The sequence below is a fragment of the Brachionichthys hirsutus genome, chromosome 9 (assembly GCF_040956055.1).
Source record: "Brachionichthys hirsutus isolate HB-005 chromosome 9, CSIRO-AGI_Bhir_v1, whole genome shotgun sequence".
Classification (NCBI taxonomy): domain Eukaryota; kingdom Metazoa; phylum Chordata; class Actinopteri; order Lophiiformes; family Brachionichthyidae; genus Brachionichthys; species Brachionichthys hirsutus.
The window spans coordinates 5,367,448-5,395,239 of record NC_090905.1 but is presented as its reverse complement, the minus strand read 5'-3'; the positions used below and the strand labels follow the sequence as shown (position 1 = coordinate 5,395,239).

At 46.6% G+C, this 27,792-nt stretch overlaps 2 protein-coding genes across 2 annotated transcripts; both read left to right on the top strand.

Annotated features, from left to right (window-relative positions):
- Positions 1-337: 337 nt before the first annotated feature.
- On the top strand, positions 338-9,494 carry edem3 (ER degradation enhancer, mannosidase alpha-like 3). Its single transcript, XM_068743136.1, has 21 exons — positions 338-426; positions 514-559; positions 847-947; positions 1,059-1,098; positions 1,356-1,468; positions 1,596-1,749; positions 2,182-2,316; positions 2,546-2,651; positions 2,761-2,858; positions 3,097-3,222; positions 3,308-3,391; positions 3,567-3,650; positions 4,042-4,166; positions 4,342-4,513; positions 4,610-4,755; positions 4,848-4,992; positions 5,333-5,524; positions 5,736-5,901; positions 6,308-6,493; positions 6,888-6,935; positions 7,849-9,494. The coding sequence occupies exons 1-21, from the start codon at positions 338-340 to the stop codon at positions 8,187-8,189; spliced, it is 2,697 nt and encodes an 898-aa protein (XP_068599237.1). The 3' UTR covers positions 8,190-9,494.
- Positions 9,495-10,107: 613 nt separating this feature from the next.
- On the top strand, positions 10,108-27,554 carry zgc:92140 (uncharacterized protein LOC447854 homolog). Its single transcript, XM_068743695.1, has 6 exons — positions 10,108-10,166; positions 18,147-18,276; positions 22,610-22,695; positions 24,077-24,144; positions 25,023-25,083; positions 26,194-27,554. The coding sequence occupies exons 2-6, from the start codon at positions 18,186-18,188 to the stop codon at positions 26,233-26,235; spliced, it is 348 nt and encodes a 115-aa protein (XP_068599796.1). The 5' UTR covers positions 10,108-10,166; positions 18,147-18,185; the 3' UTR covers positions 26,236-27,554.
- Positions 27,555-27,792: the final 238 nt, after the last annotated feature.

The following is a 27,792-nucleotide window of genomic DNA, read 5'->3' as shown; positions in this document are numbered from 1 at the left end:
CATTCCTGCAAATTGCTGTTCAGGCTGTTGGTGCATTATTTAACTTGTGCGCGTAATTGTCAGTCACTCTTTGGGCTTTTGTTTTTAATGTTTGTTAAGAAACACAGATTCACTTTAAGTGACTAAGATAATCCACGATGTTTGTTTTTTCTTAGTTTTTTTGTTTTTTTTTTTGCATCCATTAATGTTTAAATGAAGCATTGCTCTAATGAATATTAATGAGATTGTTCCAGCTAGTTTTTTTTATTTGTTTGAGCTGTGTTAATAACTTTGCTCTGAGAGCGAAAACAGTTTCTGTGAAGATATCTGAGTCCAATATCTTGAGAAGCCAACTATCATGCCAGCTGGGCTGCTTCTGTTTGCACTGGTTGGTGCATTATCCAGCCAGGGACAGGCCATGCCACGGGAGGAGAAGAACAGGTTGAAGTGAGTTTAGAATAAAAACACGGCAGCAAAATACATTTCTCCCCCAAACGATGCTGCTTTTGAGGAATTGTTTTCTCCATACTAAAGGAACCAAGTGGTTGAGATGTTTGACCATGCGTATCAAAATTACATGGTAAGTTACCTATTTTCACTGGATTTGTTTGTCTCAAAAACATTAATTTATTGTTTTTTTGTTTTGTTTTTATCGGTAGTGAGAAATTATTTCATAGTAATTAAAATCACTGATTTGGGTTGATATTTTTTTTTCTTATGTCCCAATTGTCTTTTTCTTTTCTCGTTGTAGCCAACACAAAATATCATAAATTGTAAGGAGACAAAGCTCTTATTAGACGGAGCTGGTATCTCAGAAAAGGGATAAAGCGTGGCTTAAAAATGAAAGCGTTTGGTTCTGTTACTCAGGACCATGCATACCCGGCGGATGAGCTGATGCCGCTGACATGCAGAGGAAGAGTACGTGGACTGGAACCGAGTCGAGGAGACGTCGATGACGCTCTGGGAAAGTGAGTACACACACACACACACACACACACACACACAATGAGAGAAACGCACACACTGTGTGTGTGTGTATAAAGCAGTCGACGTTGTTTACTTCTCTTTGTTTCCTGTAGGTTTTCGCTGACTCTAATAGATACTCTGGACACTCTTGTGGTGCGTATTCTGTTTTTCATGTTTCAGCATTTATTTTTCTTAAGAGGAATTTTAATTTAAAAGGGAAGGAAACTGTTTTCTCGTGAATAAAATAACAACATTGTATTATGTACACCGACAAAGAAAAACGATCCCAGGGTTTACATATATAATTAGTTGCTAACAAATCCCTGAGGACATTTTTATTTGGCAAGCTTCTGAAAACACGAGGGCACAGTGTCTGATCCAGATCGTCATATATTGTTTCCCTTTGCCAGCTTTTGAACAAGACGACTGAGTTTGAGGCTGCGGTTAGGAGGGTGCTCTCAGATGTGAGACTAGACAATGACATTGTCGTGTCTGTATTTGAAACCAACATCCGAGTCCTTGGGTGAGTTTTGACTTGATCACCATCCCAACACTGATGATGAAAGAATGCATTATCAGTCAAGGAGCAAATGGAACAGAAGTTCAAAATACATAAGATCTCTGAATTATTTGTGTGTGTTTGTTTTCAGGGGTCTGTTGGGCGGGCACTCCATGGCTCTGATGCTGAAAGAGGGCGGTCAGCACATGCAGTGGTACCGGGATGAGCTGCTGCATATGGCTAAAGACCTGGGCCTCCGACTGCTGCCAGCGTTCAACACCAGCAGCGGCCTTCCTTATCCCAGGGTGAGACAAACGACGCCATTCCAGCTCCTAATAGAAACAAACATAGATGCTCTCTACTCATTAAAGGTATATTTAGCAATAATGCAATTTGTGAAGGTGTCGAATAGGGTGCTTTCTACTGTCACACACTGGCAGTAGATGCTGCAGGATTAAAAAAAAAATCTGCTCTCTCTCTCTATCTACTGGAGTCAGACACATTTTATTCTTGTTTCTCATTTCTCATACTCGTTTGGCTTTATTTCTTTTATTCGGAACGTTCGCGGTTGCAGGTTGACAGATTTGAATCTGTATTTTAAATTTGCTGCTCCGCTCGCAGCCGGCACAGTTTTAAACACACACATTTCTTGTCTGACTAGTTTTCATTTACATTTGCAAACCGACTGTGACTCTAAACTGTGACAGATTGAATTAATGCGGTTTTCTGCTTGACAGGTGAATTTGAAACACGGTATCTGGGGTCCTGAAACGAGAACGGGCTCAGAAACGGACACCTGTACTGCATGCGCAGGAACCATCATCCTGGAGTTTGCTGCCTTGAGTCGTTTCACTGGGGATCCTGTGTTTGAGGTATCGGAATTTTCTTTTGGAAAATAGTTTTTGCCACACAGCAAGCAATCAGAAAACAATTTAACAAAACATATATATATAAAACTAGGCACACTCAAGCAGGTGGCCATTTGGCAGTAGGACTCTGTAGCTGCAGTGAGATATTTATCATACTGTGGCATACCTAACATTGGACGGCTTTCTTTAGTCTTTCAATCAAGAACTCAATAACCTTTCCTCACGTGCGCAGGCCCACGCCCGGCGAGCCATGGACTTTCTGTGGGAGAAGAGACAGAGAAACAGCAATCTCGTGGGAACCACCATCAACATCCACTCTGGGGAGTGGGTCCGTAGAGGTGAGGTGATTGTTCTGGCTGATGGGGAGAGAAAAGTAAAAGAGGATGGATGAATGAAAACAGAACGTTGTGCGTATTGTGTGAATTCAGTGTGGTTGTGTGTTTTCAGACAGTGGAGTCGGAGCAGGGATCGACTCGTACTATGAATATCTGCTCAAGGCCTACATCCTCCTGGGAGACGAGCTGTTTCTTCAGCGGTTCAATATTGTGAGGACGCAGTCAGACACACACTCGCACAGGAATTTGATGCCTCTCTGTCTGATTTATAATATTTTGTGAGCGGCATCTCCAGCAGAAAGCAACGTTAGCCTTTGTGGACATTTCTGAATTCTGTTTAGATCTTCAGAACACAAATTAGAAAGAACTAACGGTGCTGAGGAAGACTTTACTCCGATAAAGTCTAGCTGTGTCCAGCTCGCGCTGACTGTTACGCTGTCTCATTTAGCACTATGCATCTATAATGAAGTACATTAGTCAGCCGCCGCTGCTGCTGGACGTCCACATCCACAAACCCCTGCTTCCAGCTCGCACCTGGATGGACTCTCTGCTGGCCTTTTTCCCTGGACTGCAGGTCGGATAGGATCCTTCAGATTTAAGATATTACTTTGGCTTGTGCCATTTCAGTTAAATGTATATATATCTTTATGTATTCTCAGGTACTGAAGGGAGATATCCGTCCTGCCATCGAGACTCATGAGATGCTGTATCAAGTTACAAAGAAACACAACTTCCTCCCAGAGGTAATCAGTGTCTCGTATAAAATGTAGTTTTTGTAAGTAAGTTGTGAGTTTTTAACCGCGACCGACTACTGTTAGGAAGTGAGCAAGTTTTCACATGGCACCCCTCTCTATATTTTATTGCTTCTCTGTTCTAATAAAATTCCTGTAATGGAGCGCTCTCTCTGTCTGTCCCCAGGCCTTCACTACTGATTTCAGGGTACACTGGGCCCAACATCCCCTGAGGCCTGAGTTTGCAGAAAGCACCTATTTTCTTTACAAGGTAATTCATTGAGGAAGCTTTCCGCAACGCAGATTTCTCACTGCCGAGGTCTCCAATCTATAATCGTGTGCCAGTTCAGTTTCCCTTTGTCAACTTGCACTTTGATCCTAAAGTTTTGACTTGCAGCCAAAAGTCTCATGACAATCAGGACTGATTTACAGTCATTCAGAAACAGTATCTCCATTTACTATAGTTATCAGGTAACTTCCAGTTAGCGGACCGCTAACTAGTGTTCATAATTATCATACTTAACCACAACTAATCAGATTCATCACGATGTCTTTGTGATGGTATACATCTTTGAATCTGACCAGATTTCTCTGCAGCCTTTTTAACAGCTGATTGACTTACCATCTGTTATCATCATGCACCCCCCCCCCCCCCCCCACAGGCCACAGGAGACCCTTATTACCTCGAGGCAGGTCGCACCATCCTGGACAACCTCAACCGCTTTGCTCGCGTCCCCTGTGGCTTTGCTGCGATGAAAGATGTACGGACTGGAAGTCACGAAGACAGGTGAGGAGATGAAGTATTTGTAAGCAGATTTGTAGGGTGATGGATGGCAACACAAATACAAATAACATATGCCATATATGGACAGTCGTTAAATTGTCTGCAATTAGCCGGACACACATTTTGCAACCGCCTTAGAGATGGTTTCTAAGTGGTTCACACCTCTGTCTCCTCTCAGAATGGACTCGTTCTTCCTCGCTGAGATGTTCAAATATCTGTTCCTGCTGTTTGCCGAGGCAGATGATTTACCGTTTGACGTCGAAGACTACATCTTCACAACTGAGGCCCACCTGCTGCCCCTGTCCCTCTCCACCGCGCCTCACGCTTCGTCTATTCCCTCGAACAGAACGGTAATCCATGCGAGGCCGTCATGAACGGAATCTGATGGAAACACGCTCGCGTTCCGGTTTCTAAGAAAATCTGTGATTTACTCTTTGATGTTTTAGTCAGAGGAGGAGCTGGATGACTCGAACTTTGACTGGACCTGCCCCAACACTCGCCTCCTGTTTCCGGACCCTGCATTCCCTCATAACCTCAGAGAACCAATCCGTAGCGCTGTGGACAAGAGCTGCCCTCGTCCTGCTCCATACAGGTAGGTCTATAAACGGATGTGAGCAGGTTATTTATTTATTTTTTATTTTTTTTAAATACTGGAAATCCTCGTTTCTTTCTATTCCCTTTCAGGGAGCCCGGCATGGGCCGCCCTCCTCTAAGAGCTCAGGACTTCATGGCAAACAACCCTCAACATCTGGAGCTGCTGAGGAGGATGGGAGTCAGTCTCATCCACCTGAAAGACGGCAGGGTGCAGCTGGTCCAGCACGCGACTCAGGTAGACAGTTCAGCAGCGAGGGTAAACATAAAACGCTCAATTTAAGAGTCTGCTGCTCCGTAGCTGTTTTTGGGTTCTACTAGAGGTGCCAAAAAAGAAGAATATCTTTCCAACATCTGAGGAATGTTTAAAATGTAAAGAGGCCGTTATTTTTCAAAGGCATGATGCCTTTATCCAGCTCGGGCTGGCCTATTATTATCTAAGTATAAAAGAGCAAAGCAACTTAACTGCAATGCTGATGTCTTTAAACTAACTGTAGAAATCTGAATTAAAAAAAAAAAGCATTTATTACTTTCCCTTCCTCTCCTGCTCTGACACACACACACACACACACACACAGGCGGTGAGTGCGGTGGCGGCGGAGGATGGCGTTCGTTTCATGCAGGAGATGATGGAGCTGTCCAGTCAGCAGCAGAAAGAGCAGTTGCCCCCCAGAGCCATTCAAATCGTCTCGCATCCGTTCTTTGGCAGGGTTGTGCTGACCGCTGGCCCGGCACAGTTTGGCACAGACCTGTCCAAAAGTTCCACAGGGGTGAGCCGCCCTGCCTGGTATCAGCATTTAGCTGTCCTCCTGTTTGCGTTGCCCCAGAGAGTTAAATTGTTGCTCTGAGAATAATGTCCTCATTCAAGCAGATGATAATCTGTAGGATTAGACGGCATCATTGTACTCTGTAATATTAACACGTGCTCCTTTCATCTCCCTGACCATTCTCCCACCCCCGCGTTGTTCTTCCTTTGGGCAGACGCGAGGGTTTGTGACTGTGGCTGAACCCTACAGCGGCTGCAGTGAGATCACCAATGCTGAATACCTGCGGGGCCACATTGCTCTGCTGCAGAGGGGTCAGTGTATGTTTGCAGAGAAGGCCAGACACATCCTGAAGGCCGGCGCCATCGGAGGGATAGTCGTTGGTGAGTGCAAGCAGCTGACAACACGAGATAGAAGATTACTTGCTCAACGACAATGTAAACAGATTATCTTGAGGACAGCTATTTGATTTAGACCCTCGGGATTATAGTGACGACTGAATAGCAGAGCAGAGCAGCAACAGAGCTCTACTGTATTGCACTGTAGCGTTGGTGATCTATTTAGGACTGTTGCGTGAAGCTCCAAAGCTCTATAAATTACTGCATCTCAGAGCCTTAAATGATCTTCAGATCACGTCTTTTGTCTTAAAAAAACAGCTCCGAGTTTTATTCGCTGGAACCTGTAATCAGATTCCATGTTTCTCATCAAGACCTCCACTGGAAAAAAAAAAAAAAATCTCTCATCAAAATTGTCTTCAGTCCATTTTCACTGCTGCCTATCATCTTCCAGACGACAACGACGGAAGCAGCAGCGACACGGCGCCCTTGTTTCAGATGGCGGGGGACGGCCGCAGCACGGACGACATCGCCTTGCCTCTTCTCTTCCTCTTCCACAAGGAGGGCAGCATCCTGCTGGAGGCGCTGAAGGAGTACGGGGAGGTTGAGGTGCTGCTAAGCGACAAAGCCAGAGACAGAGGTGTGACGTCCCTCCGCCGACATGCCGCCGTGACTGCTCGAGCTCTTCTGCATGCTCCGCTCGCCTCTCTGAATAAGACTGATCACAGCGGCGTACTAATGTCTCCGTGCTGCCTGAGCCTCGTAACTGTATGTGGACGACGTTATGAAAAAAAAAGTTGAGGTAGAGATTCAGGTATTTTATGGAGTCCCAGAGTCGGTGACTGATTCCGAAGCCACGCGGCGGCTGTAGTTGGGGTTATGGACGGTGAAGTTCTACACCCTGATCAATAATGCATCCTCATTGCCAACTCCATCTGTTTCCTCTGGTGGACTGTAGCAGTGCCTTTCCTTACTTCTCTTTCATGGTTTCTCTTCCTTTTCCATAACCCCCCCCCCCCCCCTTTGATGAGCAGAAGCCATTTTCAAAGGTAAACCTCTTCCTGGAAGCCTGATTGAAGGCAGTAAGTAGTTTTTTTCTTTTCTTTCTTAGTTATCCACATGTTTTCTTTCTTTCCTTTCCTTTTTTCATCTGCCTTCTTCCCTTGCAGTCATGTTTTCATCTCTCCACACCTTCCTCCCCGTCTTCCCTCTAACCACAGGATTCTAACTCTGTCACGTCGTTGCTAATTTCTCCATCTGTGATCGGGACTCGACAGCGAATTAAACAACCGGTTACACGTTGCGAAGCTGGACCGAGCGAGATATGACCTGACTGACACTATTTAGATTTGTCCTCTTAGTTATTTATGTTTGGTTTTTATATTCAGCTGTAATTTAAACACCAATAAATAAGTTGTTACTATAAGTATTTAAAGGCCACATATTAAACCCTTTTCCCACAAGTTAACGCAGTTCCCAAACACTTACATGATATATCTTCGGTCAAAATAGCAAATAGCATGCAGGATGATGCTTTTTTTTAAGTAAATTGCTCAGGTACAGGATAACTACATCTCTTTTACCTATGATAAGTAGCTGTGTTTTTTCATGTTTGCTTTAACACTTTGCCTTTAAATGTTATGTTTTAAAGACGGTTTCAAAGTGTCGGGGTTGATGCATCGTCTACTTTGTCGCTTCTCTGAACCATAACATCTTTTTCATAACCAGATCTGCACAAAATTCACTCTGAATCTTTTGCCAGATTTCTTTTCTCGGTTGAGTCTTAATTTGGTCATGCAGCTCTGAGAGGTTTTACCCTGCAGGAAACGTGACTCATCGTCAGCATCACGCTGTTATAGTTGACAGCCTCTCCATTAAATCTGTTTCTATTTTTGTCTAAAAATGGCAGCCGGTGGGCTTGTTCCATAAATGACTGAAAAGAAGGGAATGCATTTCCTACGTCATCCAGATTACATACCCATTCTTCTTCTTCAGGTGTGGATGCGCAGGAATCTGGGGAGGGCTGCACAACTGAAGCAAAAACACCCACCTCATTTGAATCTGTTAGCCAATCAGAGGTGAGCACGGCAGAGCTTGACGAATCAGCTCCCGAGGAAGTTGCTCCGACACAGGAGACGATCAGTCCTGCCGATGAAGTCAAACCACCTGAAGAAGAAGGTAGTCCTGTAGATCTGGCCCCGCCCACACAGGGGAGAGACTCCGAGAGGAGGGAGGAGCCTGACGCGGACTCCAGCAGCCAATCGGTGGATGACCTGCTGGTTGATTGGCAGGAAGACTTGGAGGCATTCCGGCAGATGGAGAAAGATGAGCTCTGACGGTCGACAGGCTTCGACTGCGGTTCGATCCCAGTGTGGGAGAAACCGTGAAGGGAAACGCATCGCCGCACGTCACCAGCCTCTGCGTGATGGAGTGGGAGGAAGCTGGAGAGGAGGCTTTCCTGACTGTCTCTTCCTCTTGTTGTCTGTGTGGATGCTATCATGTGCCAAGGCGAGCCCACCTCCTGTATCCCTGCGCCATAAAGGAGATGCTTTTAGCCTGCTTTGTGTGTCGGATTAGAGACCAGGGTTCTTTTACCTCACTTTCTCATGCAGATTCTGTTTAATCTGTCATAACAAAGCCGGACGACGCAGACCAGATGATAACCGCCTTTTACGCTCCTCTGAATCGCTTCTCGCATCGTTCTTCTCTCTATGCATTTCTGACTCCGCTTTTGCTTGGGTGAACGTTGGTCCGACAGCTGCTGTTCTAATTAATCCACAGTCTAATTAACATTATTTAAATGTGATGATGCCTTTGATGTTATCACGGTCTTAGCCCGATCATATGCACACGTCGATGTGAGAAAAGGACTTGAATCTTGTGGAAATTGGTGAAGATCAAATAAGCCGCTGTATTATTTACAGCTTTGTGGTCGACCGAACCCGGAACCAAAGTGCGTGTCGATGTCAGTGTGTTTGTTTCGATGGACTGAATCGCCACGCTGCTCTGCTCAGGTTCTGGTTCTGGACCAGACGGACATAAATAACACAGCTACAAGCGCCACAGGAGGGCGCCATGTGACCTATCTCATGCTAAAGCTGCTGAATGGATCATTGAAGGAGCAGAAATAAGGCAATTAAATTAAGAGTATGTGGTAATACTCGCTTGATTCTTTGAGTTTATGCTATTTTATTTTTGGATTCAGCATTATTGATGAGTTAGAATTATGTCAAAAGAGGATTAATTTGTTTGGTTTTACTTCTGTTGGAAGGAAACGTGATTGAATCCGAAATGTTTTTATGATTTGACTGTAAATCCGAGCTGTTGAGGCACTTTTTCCATGACATTTATTTTGCTAATTTTTCTCAGAACAAATGTTATTTCCATGTTGACCTTTAAAAACACTTTTTTTTTCCAGTGGCAACAATAGTCACGTGAGATCAGTTGAAATGACAGGTGGATCGAACTAAGATTTTGCACATGATTTTAATTTATCCAAATTTCTTTTGATTGCAAATTGCAGATGGATGTTTCCAAGAATTTGTGTTTAATGATATTATGGGGTTAATATTTTGGGAAGAATAATCATTTTCAGATTGTGTCACATGAAATTACATTATTAAATAAATGATGTGCAGAGAAAAAGAAACCAGCGTCAGTCTCCCTGTATGTGAAACACGAGGGCTCTTTTATTAAACGGGTGGATTAGCGTGCAAATAAGTGAACAAAAAAGAACATAAAAAAGATGAGGTTGCACATGGATGATTTCACAAATATAGTAGTGAAGAGGATGGAAGTCTATTTAATCCACCAATGGACAGTGGATGTGTGATTAGGTGAAACAGAGACCTCAGCCTCAGCTGAGATGGAGATGAGTTTGATCTTTTACGCATGTGTCGCGCATTTGCCTAAGAATTCTAAAATAATATGGCATAAAAACTGAAATACTCAAAGCACTTGGTTACTTTACACAACTAGAGTCAAATGAAAAGCTGCGTAATAATAATAATAATAATAATAGTAACGCCACAGGCTGCGATTAGTCAATATACCGGCTCTTTGCCGGCACCGACAGCAGCTCTGAGCTCAGGTCCAGCAGCGAGCAGGAGTTGTGTGCGGCGCTCCTCAGCAAGATGGCTGCGTTTGCTGCGCGTAATAGTGGCATCCTGGTGAAATGACGCAAGCCACAGTTTACGCGTAGTCCTCGAGGCGCTCGGCGCTCCAGCCTCCCTCCATAGCGAAGATCCCGCCCGACACAGCCGGAAGAGCGGCCGGTGATCCTCCAGTGGACCGCGGGGAACCGGTTCATCCGAGTGAGTACGCACGGCGCGTTCCGTGTCTATTCCCGTCCCAGAGGTGCCAGTGAAAGACGCGCTCCTGCGTGTTTTCCTCCTGTCTTTTGTTGTTGTTTCCTGAATGTACTCTGATTACCCGGCGCTTCCCGTCCTGCACGCTGCGGGGGGGGGCTTCCCGTCTGCCGATGTTTAGCTGCTTTTGGAGCACCCTTAACGCACAGAAATGCTTTAAAACGAGACGCGTACACTTCCCGGTCTTGAAGTGTGTGTGTGTGTGTGCGTGCGTGTGGGTAGGTGTGTGTGTGTGTGTGTGTGTGTGCGTGCGCGTATGAGCGTTCACTCGGCTGGGCTTTCAGATTTTTCCACACGTCCTGCTTCTTGGCTGCCCCCCCCCCGTCCCGCTGCTTCTTCCGGAGCTGGCGGAGGCTCGCAGGCCGTTTGGTGAAAGCGAGCCTGCTGTACGTGCACAGACAGACAGACAGACAGACACGTCCCGTCTGCACCAATAACAACTGCGCTCCTGCGCGTAACAAAGCGCAGCTGGACGCAGCTGGACGCAGCGGCTGAGCTCCATGACAGCCCGGAGGACGGAGCTCTGCGGCCGGACCGGGGACTTCCTTTACTGCCGCTGCTGATCAACCACCACCACGCAGACCCCAGTGGGCTGCTCGTGGGGGCTCAGTGCAGCCTGGATGCAGTGACCCCAGCAGGAAGAACTCGATAAGGACCCCGGAGGGAGCCGGGGAGGGGGGGGGGGGGGGGGGGGGGGGTCAATGGGTTATGATCCAAGTACTGACAATCCTGTGAGTGAATGCCTCAGCCCCCCCTCCCCCCCTCCCTCCCCCCACTTGATTCATCCATCTGCCTGTTCTCTCCCACCCTCCCTCACTTGATTATCACACAGAGTGGTGTGTGTGTGCGTGCGTGAGCGGCTGCTCACATATGGCTCGTGGTTCCGGTAGTTGGAAAATATATATCGTCAAACACAAGAATCTCCTTCACACTCCTCTCTGGGTTTCTCAGAGACGGGAGGAAGTCCTTCTTACTCCTCCTCCTCCCTCCTCTTCCTCATCTCTTCTCTCATCACCTCCATCATCTGTCCACCTGTGGCCTGCTCACGATGACCGTCTCCTGCATCCAGGTTGTAACTTGCTTTCCATGCATTATATTCTCTGTGTGCCAGTGCCTCTTTTTATTTGTCAGGCAGTCTATATTGCATTGCAGAAGGCACAACACGACCCCCCCCTGGGGGGGGCAAATGTTGCAGCATGAAAACCTGGAAGCGTGTTGTTACCCTGTGTTGTGCATGTTTTGTGTGTGTGTGTGTGTGTGTGTGTCTCTGCATTGCAGTGGGTGTGTGCATGTCATGCAGGCGGTGGTCTTCTGACCGTTCGCCTTCTGAGTCAGCAAGTGGCTGGCTGGCCGTTGTCTGCGTGCACGCTCGCGTCGGTGTGCGCGTCTGTGGCCCATCAGGAAGCAGCCGCCTCTCTGACTGTGCAGTTTGAGCTCAGAGTCCACTCGGATCGAGGCACGGAGACGGTGATTTATTTAGCTTTCTTGCTTAAATCGTCCGCTTATTGCCGTGCACCTTCTCAGGTTGTGCGTGAATCGCTACACGGCGTTTCCCTTCAGACATGGTTCATCCGTTTCTCGTGGCCACTACAGATCAAAATGCTCCCTGATAGGATCTCCTGCAGACTCGTTCCTGCAGAGATAATGACAAGTCCATCGACGGGCTGGATGGAGAAATACTTTTAAGTATTTTGTGTGAGAGAAATAGATGGGAATGAACGTAAAATCACAACATGCAGCAGTGGAAAGTTGTCCGGTCTTGCACCACATCCTGTTTCATTCGTCTGAGTCACTACATAAACATCATTCATGAGGTGAAATATGCCTCATTATTTTCTTTGTTTGTTGCATCGTTGCAGACAGCAATTGGAATATGGGCTACGCAAATCCGTGATCAATGTTGATTTTTTTCTTCTGTCTATAGCTTCAGCTGATTGCAGGTAGCAGCGCTTTCATTCACGCACAGAACCTGCTTCTGAAGAGGCTTAGCCAATCACCTTGCAGCTTGCCTGCCGGTAAGGCTTGAGATTGATATTTCATTTCTTAAGATGTGGTATTTTAGAATTAATAATGCCGGTGTTCCTCTATTTTTCCGGTTTTGCGTCAGTTTTGTTGGCAATCCGGATGGATTCGGAAGAGTAAACATTCACGACTGCTGCGATGAAGTAGGTTGATGCCGTGTAGGGAAAGAATTGGGCATGACTCCTGTTCTTTTGCACTCTTAGGGAATCTGTCTCACTCTTGAGAAGCCAGTGGAACAAATGGCAGCTAGTAATAGGGCTCACAGGAGACATTACGTCTCCCAGCCTAGTGTCTGTCAGGTGGAGGGATGCGCTCGTGTGTGGTTTGCTTCTACCTGCACCGAAATGCGGCTCAATGCAGCTCCCGTTTCAATCAGACCACTGCATTGTAATTAGACTTAATATTTACCTCCGCCAGAATGAGGGCAGGAATAAATGTTACATGTTAACATTTACAGATTCAAAAATCAACTCCGATTCTGATTCATGAAGATACCAAGAACAATTTAGAAGTTTTTGATGATGATCCAGATCACCATGTGGACGGTGTGAATCCAATCAGGAGGGGGGGATGAGCTGCTTGGCGGAGGTCTGTGCTCTCTGAGCGCTCTTCTAGCAGTGATATGAAATGGTCCTTCATCGATTGTTCTCAGTTTGTCTCTCTGGCGTGCGGAAAATGACATTTCAACTACTTTATAGGTTTTTGAGCGAAAGGCATCCATTTCTAAACAATGATTATCAGCGAGTCTAAAAGCTGCTTTTATTTCTTTAGCAGCACATGCCTCCGCTCTGTGCAATATGTCTGAGTGTCAGTCGCACAGTGAGGCTATGGTTCCAGAACAGAGGAGCTCCTGTAGCTCCCTCTATGCCCCTAATTATACAACCCTCCCTTTCTGACCACTTACCCCCCCCCTCAGCTATGAGAAAGTGGACAAAGCCGATCGAGGCGGGGAAAGGAGACATTCACTTAAAGCAACTGCAGACCCCTTGTTGGAAACTTGCACTGTCCTGGCATGGCTTCCCCGGCGTGTCAGAGTGATGGAGTGCTTGACGTTGGACAAGAGGAGAGGTGCAGCGTTCGCTGCCTGGCTAGAGTCAATATTATGGCGCCGTCGCGGAGGCAGAGATGCAGCATGCAGTTGGGATTCTCCTCAGGTATGACACGTCACTATTCAAAAGCACACAGTCTTAAGCGTGTCCGGGAAATTATCTGTTTTAAGCCACCAGGATAGCTGATCCTTAAATATCGTTTTAAGGATTCATTTAAATGATGCATGTTGATGCCGCCGACCGTTTAGCTCTTAAACCCTTAACCTTCCAATGAGCGTCTATTGACACGACGATTGCTTTGTGGTAAAGTCAAACAAACGCCACACACACACACACACACACACACTGCTGTGGTGGCGAGCCAAATGAAAGGAGAGGCCCCATAACTCCGTCGGAGCAATCTTCCCTGAATGTGCAACAAAAAAGGCAGCAGCGAAACTGCTAATGCTGCACCATCCAAAAACCCACCTGCAGCAATCTGCATGGCAATCAGTTGTTTGCTAAAAAACGCCGTCATCCTGGTAATCCCAGGCGCAAAATCAACATCGCCACAAGCCAACCCGGCCTCCTCATAAAATCCCATGTTGAATATTCCCATGGGTTGCTCCGCATGCCCAGAGATAATAGAGGATACTGACCTCTGTGTTCTTTTTTTTATAACATTAAACATTAACCTCAGGGGAAGAAGGCCTGAGGTGTTGCTCCACATTTCCGCGTCTCGTTTATGGAGCGTCGCCGATGTCTAGTTATCCACTAACTACATTGAGCTGCCTGTCCTGCGTCGCTCGCCGGCTTTTTGTCTGATCTCGTTGGCGACTTCTTAGCCAGCCCTTCGGCGAGAAAGGACTCTGATTGGTTTCTTCAGCTAAATAGCCGGTCAGGCCGCAAGTAGGGAAATAAAACATCGGCGGAGACCAACTGAAACCGTCTAACTGGCGAGACACCGGGAGCTGTTCCAGTCCCGAGTCTGAATCCAGACCACCGCCTGCATGTTGTCCTACACCTTTTGTTGCAGCTTGGCACGAAACTAAAAACTCTTGAAGCGTCTCCTGTTTCGCGACTGATCGACAGGAGAAGTCCAAACATTGTGTCATTGGGTCTGTTTAGACGTGTCTCTTTATGTCTGGCTTACGTAGCTTGGTTTGGCGGAGCTCTTTTATTTGTCCGATGCGATCCGATTTGTCCGGATGGACCTCTGCTCACAGGTTAACGGGTCATGTGCCGTCTCCGACGCTGCCCGAGGCTGGAAACGGCCCTGTTGCACACATCTTCCAGGCCTTCCTTCCAGCGCTTTCTTCACCTCTGCTCAGCCAGTTTTTCAGGCTCTGCGGTTGCTCGCGCTGCCTCTGGCACGAGTCTGTGTTTGACAAGCCTCCTTCACACTACACACTGCTGACCTTGTGTGCACAGCGTGCGTTTTATGCAAGCGTGTTCACTCGCGTCTCCTTTTGCACTCCCGTTGAGTCCCTCCTTTGGCAAACTGACTTGTAAAGAAGGCTTATTCACACAACTCCGAATCGGAGCGGTGCCACCTCCCAGTATGCAGGTAGGGGAAAGGTCAAATCATGCTCAGTTCTGGAGCGAAATCCTGGATGTATTTAAGACTTTTTTGGCTTGTTGTTATGATTTATTTAGAGTACTTGTTTGGTAAAACTTTGAGATATGGTACTTTTAGACAAATCTAGGGAAAATTTAGCTAAAAACTATTTAAGATCATGGCAGTATTTAATTTCTAAATGAGGCTACTACTGGCGAGTGTGATGAATGTTAAGGATCTGAGACTTGTGGTGTTTATTAGATCACATTGACTCGTGTGTGTGTGTGTGTGTGTGCGCGTGCGTGCGTGTGGCTGCTCGGTGTGAGGCTCTTTCACTTTTCAGACTAAGCTTGCCCCATTGACACACTTCAGTGTCGACAGGAGTAGGCGATCTGAGAGCGGCACTAACCCCCACTGTGGGCTTGCATGCGACACCAGGCGGCTGATTGGGTTAAAGCTAGCTTGCCAATGCTAAAGTGATCCTGCACAATGGAATGCACACACACACACACACACACACACACAAAGGGCCTGTAGACATGCAAATGTCGAGAGAGATGGTGGAGTGATGGGCAGCCACGTGGAGGTTCAGCGCCTTGCTCAAGGGCATGTTGGCAGCTTCCACAGTCCATCCTGCTGCGTTCAAGCTCCCAAAGGATTTAAAGGTTCCTTTACCCTTTAATGGATCAAGCATCCACAGAGGTCTCGTCAGACTGAGAGAGATCAGGAAGAAAACTTCTTTTGTGAAATATTTTATTTTTCTATAGTTAATCTCGATGTGATTCCAAATTCTAGCGGTAGCGTTTAATGATGAAGGAGTCAGATTTGGAGGGACAACCTATCAGGAGACTGTTGCTTTTAGGAGCAGGGACTAAATTGGGGAGACTTCACTACACTGGTGGAGGTTTTGTTTTCTGATTGCTGATTTTCATTAAAATCCAATTTCTGATTAAAATTTGTTGCCAAAATCAACAGACCGATGCAGACCAAGCAGCAGCTAAAAAACAAGCTTTTTACTGATTTAACAAACCATCATTTTCATTCCTTTAGCCTGACTTCTTACATTCCAATGCAATGGATTTTGTGCTGTTGTAAAGCTCACATCCTTCCCGAGGGACGCCCCCCCCCCCCCCCCCCATCTTATTTATTTATACATATAATTGGCTTTTCAATAATAGCCAGTCTGCTAGCCGTAACTTCATGCATAACCCAAGTAATAGCAGCTGCACTTACAGATTCAAGCAGCCCAGCATTATTCCTGCACACAACAATGGCTGTGGGGCTGCCTCGGCCTATTTTTAGCCCGCTCCTACTCACAATTTGATGTTTCAATTCACACAAATCAAAGCCCTTCAAACAGATGCTACCCACACAGCGGAGACCCTTTGGAACTTTGGATCTATCAAGGCCTTTCTCGGCGCATCTCTTTGAGTCATTTCAGAAGGGGAGTCTCGGTGCTTTCCTAATCTAATACTCGCCTCCGTTCAGAGAAACTTGAAACCTCCATTGCTCCCCTCTTCCTTATGCTTATAATCCACTTTAATCTTGAATAAGGCAAGTGAGGCATTTGCTTCTCTGCCTCCCCTTGTTGTGATCGTCTGGCAGGTAGCGTGCACCCCAGCGGCGCCGTTTCCAGGTGCACCCTCCATCCAGAGCCTTCATTTAAGAGACTCTCTCAAGTGACAGATTATGCAAAATTAAATTTTGTTTTAATCTTTGCTGATGGTATTTCTGTATGATGCTGTGGCATCCAAGACGTGCATGCATAAGAGTGTGTGTCAGTGTGTGTGTGCATTTTAAATGAGTTGTTGTGGACACACACAGACACACACACACACACACACACACTGCTCAGGCCACAGGTGTGAAAACCACACACATCCAAAGCTTCGGTGTGTCTCCATTCCCTCCCAAGGTGCACCCTCTTCTCACATGCAATATGTTTTTTCATCTACTGGTTTTAAGAGTGGGGTTTCCTTCCTTGCAGATTTGTCATTGGTTCTGTGAAGGTTGAGTTTTCACCTTCTGATTGTCAGATTTTGAATTATCGAAACACAAATATATCAAAATAAAGTAAATGTCTCACTTAGTATGTAATTAATACTAAAGCTGAGTATTAATTCCATTGAGCATGACAATTTATTCCAGTTCAACATGGAATATTCGCAGGGCTTCAAGCTCACCTGTCTGTAGCGGTGCCGGCCCGTTAACGTTAACGGGCTTTGGTTCGGCGCCGGCAGGACAGCGGCGTAAGCAACAGGTCTGGTTACGTTTGGAAAAATGTTTCCAGCAGCACAGCGAAGAGCCGGATGCCCTCTTAGGCTGTGAGTTTTTAATTTCCACAGATTATAATAAATCAAATGCTGTGCTCCAGCCACCGCCATCCAGAGCGTTAACCCTTGCAGCACCCGTCACACAGGACTGCTTTGTGTTGCAGCCAGAGCGATGGAGGCTGAAACACAGGAGTAAACATCGGCCTCCTTTTAACTTCAAACGCACCGAGGATCACTGAAGGAGGGAGGAGGGCATGGATGCTCTCTCTCTCTCTCTCTTTGTCGTCTTTCTTTCCCACTTATTTTCTATCTCCCCCCCTTTTCTATGCACTGCCTTCCTTTCTCTCTGTGTGCCGCTCCATTCCTCACTCATGTAGAGGTGTTGCAGATTTCATTTTGGTGATGAATCATCGGCCCGCCTGTATGTGTGTGTCTATTTTTGTAACTGGCAGCGGTCAGACGGGCTCTGTCAGTGGCAGCATATGGCCAGTGTTTCTGTCCCTCTAGATGGCAGAGCCTTTCTCATATCTGCATAACAACATAATGTAAAATACATTTTTATTGTCTCACCCTTGTGATGTTGTGAGAACACGGCAGGGTTGAATTAGGCCAGCACAATCTTTAGAGAAGATCCCCACAGCGCCTCTAGATCGAGCAGGCGGGTCATAAAAGTGAGTAACAAATGCTCCTCTTCATAGCAGATGCAATGCAGGTGATTAAATAATACACCCTGGACATGCGGGACACAAGCACACTATTTGTCTTGGCTTGTTCTAGTATGCATTTACAAAATAATGGAGGGACGCTCTGTTCCAGACGCTCCAGCCTGTGATTATAAAATGCACATCAGTGGATCGTAGCAGACTCGGAGGGAGATACTGAACCTATCATTTCCATCTTTAGATGCATGCCTGTCATTTTGGGAGGCGGGCACGATGTACAGGTCACGCCGTCAATGTGAGCTGTAAAAGACAAAGACCGATAAAGACAAAACCAAAAGGGTAGTAGCACTTTGCATTTACGATGTTTGTCTTTCGTCAACCAGGTGAGAGTGCGATGAGGAGAGGCTGCAGAGAGTGAGGTCATGGGCTGCACCTCAGCCAAGCAGGTGTCGGCGGTGCCCAACGATGAGGAGGGACGCAGCAAGGCCTACAGTAACGGAGACCTCTTCACCGGTCAGCGCACGCACACACACACACACACACGGATGTCAATAAAAGCTTCACAGCTCCCTTTGACGCTGTTAATTGCTCAACATTGGCCCATTGTTGTGTCTACACTTACTCGTCATTACAGCTTGTAGACATTTAACTGAGTGTTAAGTTCCCCATCTCAGGCAATAACTGTCAACGCCACAGATTTATTGGACGGTTCACGTGAGAGAGAGGAAGTAACCAGTCCAATGCGGCTGCAGCGTTAGCGCTGCGCTCGCTCAGGTATTTGACCTCCTTGACATTTTTGGAGCGCAGAGAAGGAAGCCATGACGTAGAAATGTAAGCGTGTCGTTAAAGGTGCATTCTACTGCATTATTAATGAATATTTTCCCCCAAGTGCATTATGGGTAGGTTCCAGTGTTTTGTGGATGTTCTACCACTACCTTCTATCCCTCCGTTTTGAGTCTGCAGCTGAAATCACTTTGTTTCTCTGCAATCCTACGTATTACTCCTCTTTAACCTCAAATTTTGCTGATAATTCCATGCACCTCCTGCATTTTATGCTGCTGCAGATCAGGTGAGAACGTTGGCCATTCTTTAATCTAAGGGTTCCCATTTTGATCCCCACCTCCTCCTGTCCACAGGTCAAAGTGTCTCTAGAGGAAGACACTAATTCCTCCCTGTGTTGGTTAAAAAATAGCATGATCTGATTTATTGTTATTTTTTTAGAATGGAGTAATAGAAAAGATAATCTGCAATGTGTGTAACTGCCAGCTGGAGCTTGAGCTTTATTAATAGCTCGCAGGCTGTTGTGCCGCGATGGACAGAAGTGAAAGTGGAAGAGAGAGATGATGGGTGGGAGAGGGATTAACAGCGATTAAGAATTAGGAGCAACACTCTGGTGTAACTGCATGCGGACGGATGGATGTGGTAGATGACGATCCATGGGAGGTCTTCTCTCCCTCTGTCACCCCCCCCCCCCCCCCTTTGCTTCTCTCACCCTTCTCCCTGGTCTTCCTCATCTCTTCCTTCTACAACGCAGCCATCTCATCCAGCCTCTCCATTCCTCTCCTTTGTCTCCCTCCTCGTATTTTCGGGAGCAACAGAATGAGGCAGGAGGTGAGAGGAAGTGAAGTGAAGGGAGGAGTGGCGTGTTTTCCTTGAGAGAGGAAGGGAGCATGGCGTGTGTTGATGCTGCTGCTGGTCTTCTCTCTCTCTCCCTCTCTCTCTCTCTCTCGGTAAAAATGGTTCTCCTTTTCCCCTGCTCAAGGGGAAAAGGAGAACCATCTTTTTCGTCTCTCTATTTTGGATCTCTGACAACCCCGCCCCTTCTTCTCTCTCCCTCCACTTCCTGCCTTCACCCTAATGTGTTTCTTCTCCCCGGTTCTTTTCCTCTCTCCTCTAGGTCAGAACCTTTTGTCCTTTCACATCCCCTCCTCTTTCCTTCCTCTTCCTCCCATCCAATCCCCCTTTCTCTCTGTCAGCTGACTAACGGGGGACTCCAGCCTGGTGGCGGCGACTGTTTGAGCTTCTTTTTTCCCATTGTCTGTGTGGAGGTGGGAGTCTGAAGTGACCTGGATAACGTGGATTAGACTCTTCATCCAACATTTTGTGTCACTTGCAGCCATTTCCAAGCCCATTTGAACCTCATTTGGAGATGGCGAGCTTTCTCTGGCCCCCCTTGTACACGCACACACACGTGCACCATCATATGTGTGTGTGTATGTCATGTATGTTTGCATCAGTGATGCTTTGAATCCTTATCTCAATCGCACTGATTCGTCTCCCACAGATTGTCTGACAGTTACTCTGTCCTTGTGTGTATTTGTGTCCCAGATATTCTGGCTGCCTGCCCCGACCCCCACGTCCCCCCCCCCTTCCTCCCTCGGTCGCTCTCGCACAATAACCGGAAAAGTCTGAGCTACATTACACAAAACAGTGAAGGATGACGAGGGGAAATAGCAACACTCTTCTCAAAATCATGCAGTTGATGTGTGCAATAATCAGAGTGAGCGGCGAGGGGCGTGGAGGTCGCGTGGGGGGGGGGGGGGCTGTATGTGTGAAAGGTTGCGAATTCGCATAAACGACGCGATGCTCTGCTGAATTCTTTGAGACTGACGCAGGGAGATGGTGCAGGGCGAGAGAGCAGGTCGGTGTGACCCTGCAAAAAGTTTCGTATTAAATTTGTGTTTGGCGCCGTTGCGTTAATGACATTTCTTTTTGTGCTGTGTCTGAGAAATAAAAGTTGCACAGACTTTATCCTATTAAAGCTGCGTTCACACGACTCACTGTTTAGTTCTGTTTTGCTTATCGCATACAAACGCCGCCCTTGCACGAAATTACAAATGCTCTGATTCAAAGGTGCCGCGCTGTTTGGAATAGAAACACACTTTGTGCACTCGCATCCTCGTGCACGTGCTGCAAGCGTTGGCACCTTAAGGGCAGCGCTGAGCTCTGGCGAGAAACGCGTCCAATTAACAAAACACAACTTCTCAAAATAGTTCAACCCTTTCATCCTCCGCTCTGTCTCCTCCCAAAGGAAGCCTGGTGACACCCTTTTCAATTTTTGTGACAATAGTAGCTGCACGCAGACACACACACATGCACACGCACACATACACACACAGCTTGACCAGCTTTTGCTGCTGTCTGGTTTAAAGTCTGTGATGCGATGAGTGTTGTTGGTGTAAAATGGGTTATTGTGACCCATCTGTACAATCACATAAAACTCAGTGGCCGTCCTGCAACATGTTGCAGATTATAAAATGACATATTCCAGCAGGAGGCGGTTTAACCCCCCCCCCCCCACAGATCAGCATCAACAGATCGTATGGCTTGAGATGCCAGTGTTCCGTGCTGGACAATCTAGGAAACGGCCTCTGTTCTGTTTGTGCTACATGTTTACGCAGCTGATCTCAGTTCAGTGAGTCTGTGCAGTGTTATAATGTTTGTACGTGTGTGTGTGTGTGTGTGTGTGTGTGTGTGTCAGCGTGTTCAGACAGGAGTTGTTTTGCTCCAACTTGTTAACATTCCTGAGACAAACAGAAACATACTTTTTTCTTTCTCCCAAATCTCTCTCACGCGCTCTCTGAAATGATCTCACTGAGACACATGTGTAGCGTGAACACACACACACACACACACACACACACACACACACACACACACAGGTGAGCCAGGTGAGATTGTTGGAGGTTGGAGTCAACCCTTCAGCTGGGTGCAAAGTGACACAGACATACACAAGAAGACAGACGCACAGCTGATAGTGTGAGGGCACCAGATAAAGCCGAGGTGTGTGTGCGTGTGTGTGTGTGTGTGTGTGCGCGCGTGTGTGTGTGTGTGTGTCCAGCTTCTCGGCTGCTTTATCGGTTAAACGTCTCACATTCGGAATCAGCAGGCTTTGTAGCGTGCTCGTATCGCTGCGCTGAAGGTGAGGCGAGGGCTGGCGGCGGCGGTGGATTAACTCACAAGGTTGTGTCTTTCTGTCAGTTGAGGATTTTGGCGGTTTTCATGTTTGTTCTCTTTACGGTTACACATTTCTGGATTGAATTTGGTTTCACAGCAGATTTCAAGTACTGTTCACAGCAAATAAATAAACAACAACAAATAAATCGTCTGCATTGACCAAAGACAGTGTCCGTCGGCCATTATCAGAATATCTCATGAATTAATTCATGTTTAACACTTTAATTATCATTATAATTTAGAATTGTGACTGCTGATATTTGACCTCTCCTCTTGGCGGCTTCAGATTTGTACATTTGTTGTTATTATTTGATCATCCTGGTATCTGTTAGATGCTCATGGTTGACGTGGTCGCGGTGCCAAAGCAGTTCTGTGTCACCGTCCCTGCGTCTGATCTCGTCTCAACAGTCTAAGCTGCCCATGCGGCCTGGAAGCTGTTCCAGTGATCTTCAAATCCTCTCCGGCTTCCTCCCTCTTATCTCTTCCATTTGATTCCTCCCTGTTGTCTCTTCTGTCTTCTCTGCTTCTCATACACGTGTTTCCTCTTGCGGTCGAGCTATTTCTCTATTCTTCTTTTTTTTTTTTTGCTTTCTCCGACCGGCTGCCGGCCAAATGTGCAGGAGTCTACTGACGTCCTCCTACTTCTGCTGTAGTCGTCATACCCACGCTGTAAAACACTGTATCAGGCTGTTATCAGATTACACCAGACGTATGATAAAATAAACCAATGCTACAGTCACTGGAAAGAGTGCAGTGACGCCGGGACGACAGGGGTCAGTCGGTTTAGCTGCTTTAGAGCAGATTGATCAGGATGAATAGACGGAATCTGATCGGTGTTTCTCCATGTTGTTAATTTCTCCTATTGTATCTCTTTCTTTTTTTTCCCCAGATGAATACAAGATGAAGGGAGTGGAAGAGGTGAAGTACATGAGAGGGGATGAAAACAGAGTGAATGCACGCAACCAGGAGAACCTGGTGAGACACACACACACACACACACACACACACACACACACACACAGACAGCCGGTCATCCACATACAGACCTTCGCAAGCTTTCCTGAGAGCCCATCAGCGGAAGCGAACAACCTTGTGTTTGTGTCCACATTCCCTGCTTCAGCCTCACACACGGACTTAATGTCTCTCACACGACAAAGATGCACCTCGCACGCGGGTAGAAACACGCGTGGCCGAGCACTTGACCCCAAAAAGGGAAGCCGCTCTTACGCTGTGAAACATGAAACCACACCACCGCAAGAAATGTGGAAATTTAACATGAAGAATGTGTTTTTATTTCAACACAATTTGACATTTTTCCCGCAAAGATTCAAACACTTTTGAACCGCACAAGTCCTTTAACCGGCCGTTGTCTTGCTTCAAGGTGGGAGTCATGGCGTGGTGAGACGGAAACGTCGTGACTGCACATCTAGTTGAAGCTTTACTGGTCAGACCAGTGTGTGTTTTCCTCCACTTGTCATTCCTGTGGGTGTTTCCTGTCATAAATGAAGTTGTGCTCGTGCACAGCGAGTGGGTAGAGATCTCAGAGTTTCTGTTTGAATCGCTGAAACATTTTACAACAGCAGGATAAAGTACACAAAACTCTGAACGCACAAACATGGAAGGGACACCATGCACGGTGGAACCTCAGTTCTGGAACGACTCGGTAGTCCAACAACTCGTTTTTTTCTACTACTAAAATGGAGTTGAAAATGCCTCGGAAGTCAAACGGATGCTCGGAGTTCGAACACACGAGTGGAGCCGAGGCGAGCCGAAGACACGCGATCGAAGGCGGAGTCTGTACCCGAGTAGGTTCAGTTTGAGTCGACCTGCCGTTGATGGACTGTGTGAATTCTTCGCTTCGTGTGCGTCTTTTTTCGCTGTGTTCTCTTTAGCTCTTCGCCATGGATCCAAAGAAAGGCCGCAGTAACACTACTGGAAAAGAAACTAGTGAGAACAACTGTTGAGCCGAAAAAGGAAATAATCACCAAATGCCTTTTGTTTTTTGTACTATTTACACTTTTATGTGTTATCTGTTGTTTAGATACTCGTAGTTACATATTAATACAACTGTAGGCATTAAATGGTCATTTATCTGGTGAGTAGGAAATGATTAATCGAGTTTCCATTATTTCTTATGGGAAATCGGTTTTTGAACAGAAACGACTCGTGTTCCAGAAGCGAGCTTCCACTGCATATTATATTACTGACATCAAGCGCCAGCTGGGGCGGGACATAATTTAATAATGCAGGCTTCTTGTCAGTGGCGTGGCTGTTGGCTGAAATGAGTTATTTGTTTTGTTGCTGCTGTATCGGCTGATAATGAAGACTAATGTGTGTGTTTGTGTGTGTCGCTCAGGAGAAGAGTAACGTGCAGCACAGGGGCAAAGCGCAGAAAGAGCTCGATGCAGCAAACATCAAGTCAAAGTGAGTAGGCAGCGTCCTTTCAAGATGAAAGGCAACCCTGATAACCTGGACTTACGATCACAGTTAGTTATTTATTTATTTCAGGCAATGAAAAAAAAAAAAGAACCCGTGCCACATTTAAACACATAAATAATATGTCACATCCACAAATATTCTTAAAGGGTCAGTTCACTCAATTCGACAAAGAAAACACATTTTCCCATTCCGAGTTTTGGTGAATTGTGGCACTCCCAGAAATAAAACACTATTAAAAAAACCATTCTGCAGCAACATGTCTTTCTAGAGATGTCGTTAAAATACTGAAACGCCACGAATCCCATCGTTAGGAAGAGTAATTTCTCATCTTGAGGATGAACTTCTGAAATGTCATCCGTCACACTTGACGAGGTGCTCTTTAACCGGCCAGAAGAGAGATGGGCACGCTCCCGAACAGCCGCCGTCGGTCCCCAGTGGGACTTCCAGCCCAAATGGAACATTTTTCTCTTATTTTGATTGCTGCCATTTGGATGAGCTAAGCTTTAATGAGGCGTTACGCCGAGAAAACATTAGACGGGACTCAGAATCACTCTGTTAATAGTACAGTGTGTGACGTAAGGGATGTGCTGCGTCTGGTCTTTGTAACGCTTCCGCTTGGCCAGCCTCAGACTGTGTGGACGTTCTGTTTGTTTTAATAATTATTATTCTCCGCTGCCTCACAACTGTGGATTTCTGACAAAGCTGTGGGGATTGTATATGAAAGTGTGTGCGTTTGTACAAACATGTTTGTGTGTGTGTGTGTGTGTGTAATGGAAAGTTCTCATGATATATTTGTTGCCTCTCCTCTCCTCCTTGTCTCCAACTTCCGCTCCCTTCCCTTCTTTCCTCTCTGTCTCTCGCAGCATTCACACGTCAGAGAGCCAGCAGGAATTTTTTAGGATGCTGGATGAGAAGATTGAGAAGGTGAGGGGGAGTCGTGGTGTGTGTGTGTGTGTGTGTGTGTGTGTGTGTGTGTGTGTCTCAGAGCATTTAAGGAAACAGCTGGGTCTTAACATTTAAAGAGACAGGCTATATAACTACATTGTCACGGTGCTCCGGAGCTGAGGGGAAGGAACGGGGTCATCGATGCAGCGATGAGCACACACTCCTCCAATAGACAGTTGTCGGGCTATAATGAGGTTGAAGTGTGAATAAAGGATTCGGCTTGGTGCATTTCTGTTTTTAGCTCAGTTGGTGTCTTCCCAGTCGGAATGAGAGAATCGTTTTTGTTTTTTGTTCTATACCTCGAGTGTCATAACACCACAGTTTAGAAATAGTCACACATAAATAAGAGCGACATTGTTATGAGGAAAAGACGCTAACAGTGGATGAAATTGTAAATTGTGAAGAAGAATTCCAGCAGAGAGCTCGACAGCCGTTAGAGGAGAGTAAACCTCCGAGCACTGGGGCAGCTCAGTTCCTTCATTGTGTCGTGTCATCTACAAGCGATAGTCCCATGATAGTTTGGACCGATTCCATTTTGTGCATTCCAATGTGGGGTAGTGTGTGTCCCATTACGTTCAGGGATGGAGGGCTAGTGGTCATCCTGATGCAGACTCAAAACAGAGGGCCGGACGATAGTGCAGAAAGCTTTGTGGACAGAGGCGGCGCTGGAAACGTGCACCTTTGCAGGAAAAATTCATTTAAAATGAAGTATTTTTTGCATGCGGTTTGTGTTATTTTTGTTCTGACCTGTAAATGCAAACCTCTGTAAATGCACTTTGCTACTCTCGTCTGTGATTTGTAGCGTCCTATTAAGGCAGCCTGTGTTTTTAAAGCTTTGTTTAACGTGTAGCGTCAGGAAAGCTGTTGAGGCTGTGGACAGCGAAGGAAGGCGTCATCACGGTGCGAGAAACGAAACAGTGCCGGAACCTGCTTCAAACATGGCTGGTGTAACGGGCGTGTAGGGGTGTGTGTGTGTGTGTGGCTATTTAAAGGAGGCTATTTCTGAGAATATTTAACGGGAACGAATTAGAGTGGAGAAAGCATGAAAACGATGCACATCTCATATTCTCTTGATTCCCTTTCTTTCAGGGGAGAGACTACTGCTCGGAAGAGGAGGAAGATGGGACATAGCACAGAAGCCCCCCCCCCCCCAAGATTCGACAACACTGAGAGCCTCAGTGTGTTTGTTTATTTGTTTGTTTGCGTCTTAGATGAAGAGATCTGAATCAGCGTTTTGACAGACGGGACGCGTCGGTCGGGGATGTGTGTGTTTTTGAACGTATGGCAAAGATAGTATTTGAATCAAAAGTATCAGAGCGAGGGATACGCGTGTGAAAGAGAGAGAGAGGGGGGACACTTTCTTCAGAGACTACAACCGTCTTCTGTTAACGTCTCGCCCCTTAAAGCCCCTGAGTGGACGGACAGAGGTGGCAGAGCGATGAGGGGACTGACAGATGAAAGGAGCGAACGACGGAGGATGGATGTAAAGACGTCACTGTGAGCGGAGGAAAGAACTCATCACTGGTCTAAGAAGTCACTCGTCAAGCAGCACCTCATCCCTCCATCTGTCCATCCACATCTGTCCATGCACATCTGTCCGTCTGTAACGCCTGAATAGTCAATTCCTGCAATTCCACAAAAGGAACTCCCGAATACGGAGACCCAAGTAAGGACAAATGTCTCGGTGGGTGTGATTTGGAGGACTGAGGGACGCACGAGTCAAGACGAGACGCTTGTGAAACAACACCTGGATCCACGCTGAACTTTTTGGTCTTCCGACATTCGCAAGGGGCCGGGAGAATGGGGGGAGGGGGGGGGGGAGAAGGCAATTTGTGATATTTTAATAAGAAGGAAGGAGTGAGCTGGTGATTTAGGAACTCCTGCCTTCTGAAGTTAAGGACGGGGTTTTTTTTCTTTCTGTTCCACAGCCAGTACAGTTACCCCCCCCCCCCCCCCCCCTTTTTTTTTTCTCCCTCTGATGGTATTTTTTCTTCAGTTTGTTTTTAGACTTGGCTCCAGTCTTGGCATATAATCATCGATCATCAGCGTCATTATCGTGCTCATTACCGCAGCAGGCAGGCTGCATCGGCTCAGAGCAACCCGATTCATCCTCCATCAACTCCGAACTCCAAACTGACAGACACAAAAACATGGAATCTTTTACTGCATCCCATCCGCACGCTCGGCATGTACATATACAAACACACACGTCCATGTTTCCCTTTCATTTCACCAGCAGACGGTCGTGTGCATCGGTCTCGAGTTATTCTGTAAAGCTGTATTTCTGCTTTGGTTGGCACACATTCGCAGCAGACCAGGCTGAGCTCCAGCAGAACGGTGCGTGTTTGCCATGTAGACACTGACCTGATCACGCATTGTGCTGTCGTCTTTACTGGATACTTCCTGTTGTATTATTTTTGAATACCTTTTTTCTATTAAAAGGAAAATGAAGATGCTCTTGATGCTGTTGGTGTGTGGTTCTATTCCTGCGCTCATGCAGCCTGAAGCCGCTCAGACGAGACCGGATTCAGGCCAGTCGGGCCGCATTGTGCCACCTGCTGACAGAGTTCAGAACTTATGTCCATGCATGAACACAAACGTGCATTTCCGTGCACGTCTTCTGACGTCACAGTCCTCCTATGCAGAACCGATTCTGTTGCCATGTGCGGGTTTTGTGTGTTGCATTTA

Excerpts from the sequence above, each read along its gene's own strand:
- zgc:92140 (XM_068743695.1), top strand. The coding sequence starts at position 18,186 with ATGGGCTGCACCTCAGCCAAGCAGGTGTCGGCGGTGCCCAACGATGAG. Across the intron at positions 22,696-24,076 it reads CACGCAACCAGGAGAACCTG|GAGAAGAGTAACGTGCAGCA; the intron begins GTGAGACACACA and ends TGTGTCGCTCAG. Across the intron at positions 24,145-25,022 it reads GCAGCAAACATCAAGTCAAA|CATTCACACGTCAGAGAGCC; the intron begins GTGAGTAGGCAG and ends TGTCTCTCGCAG.
- edem3 (XM_068743136.1), top strand. The coding sequence starts at position 338 with ATGCCAGCTGGGCTGCTTCTGTTTGCACTGGTTGGTGCATTATCCAGC. Across the intron at positions 427-513 it reads GAGGAGAAGAACAGGTTGAA|GAACCAAGTGGTTGAGATGT; the intron begins GTGAGTTTAGAA and ends TCCATACTAAAG. Across the intron at positions 5,525-5,735 it reads TGTCCAAAAGTTCCACAGGG|ACGCGAGGGTTTGTGACTGT; the intron begins GTGAGCCGCCCT and ends TCCTTTGGGCAG.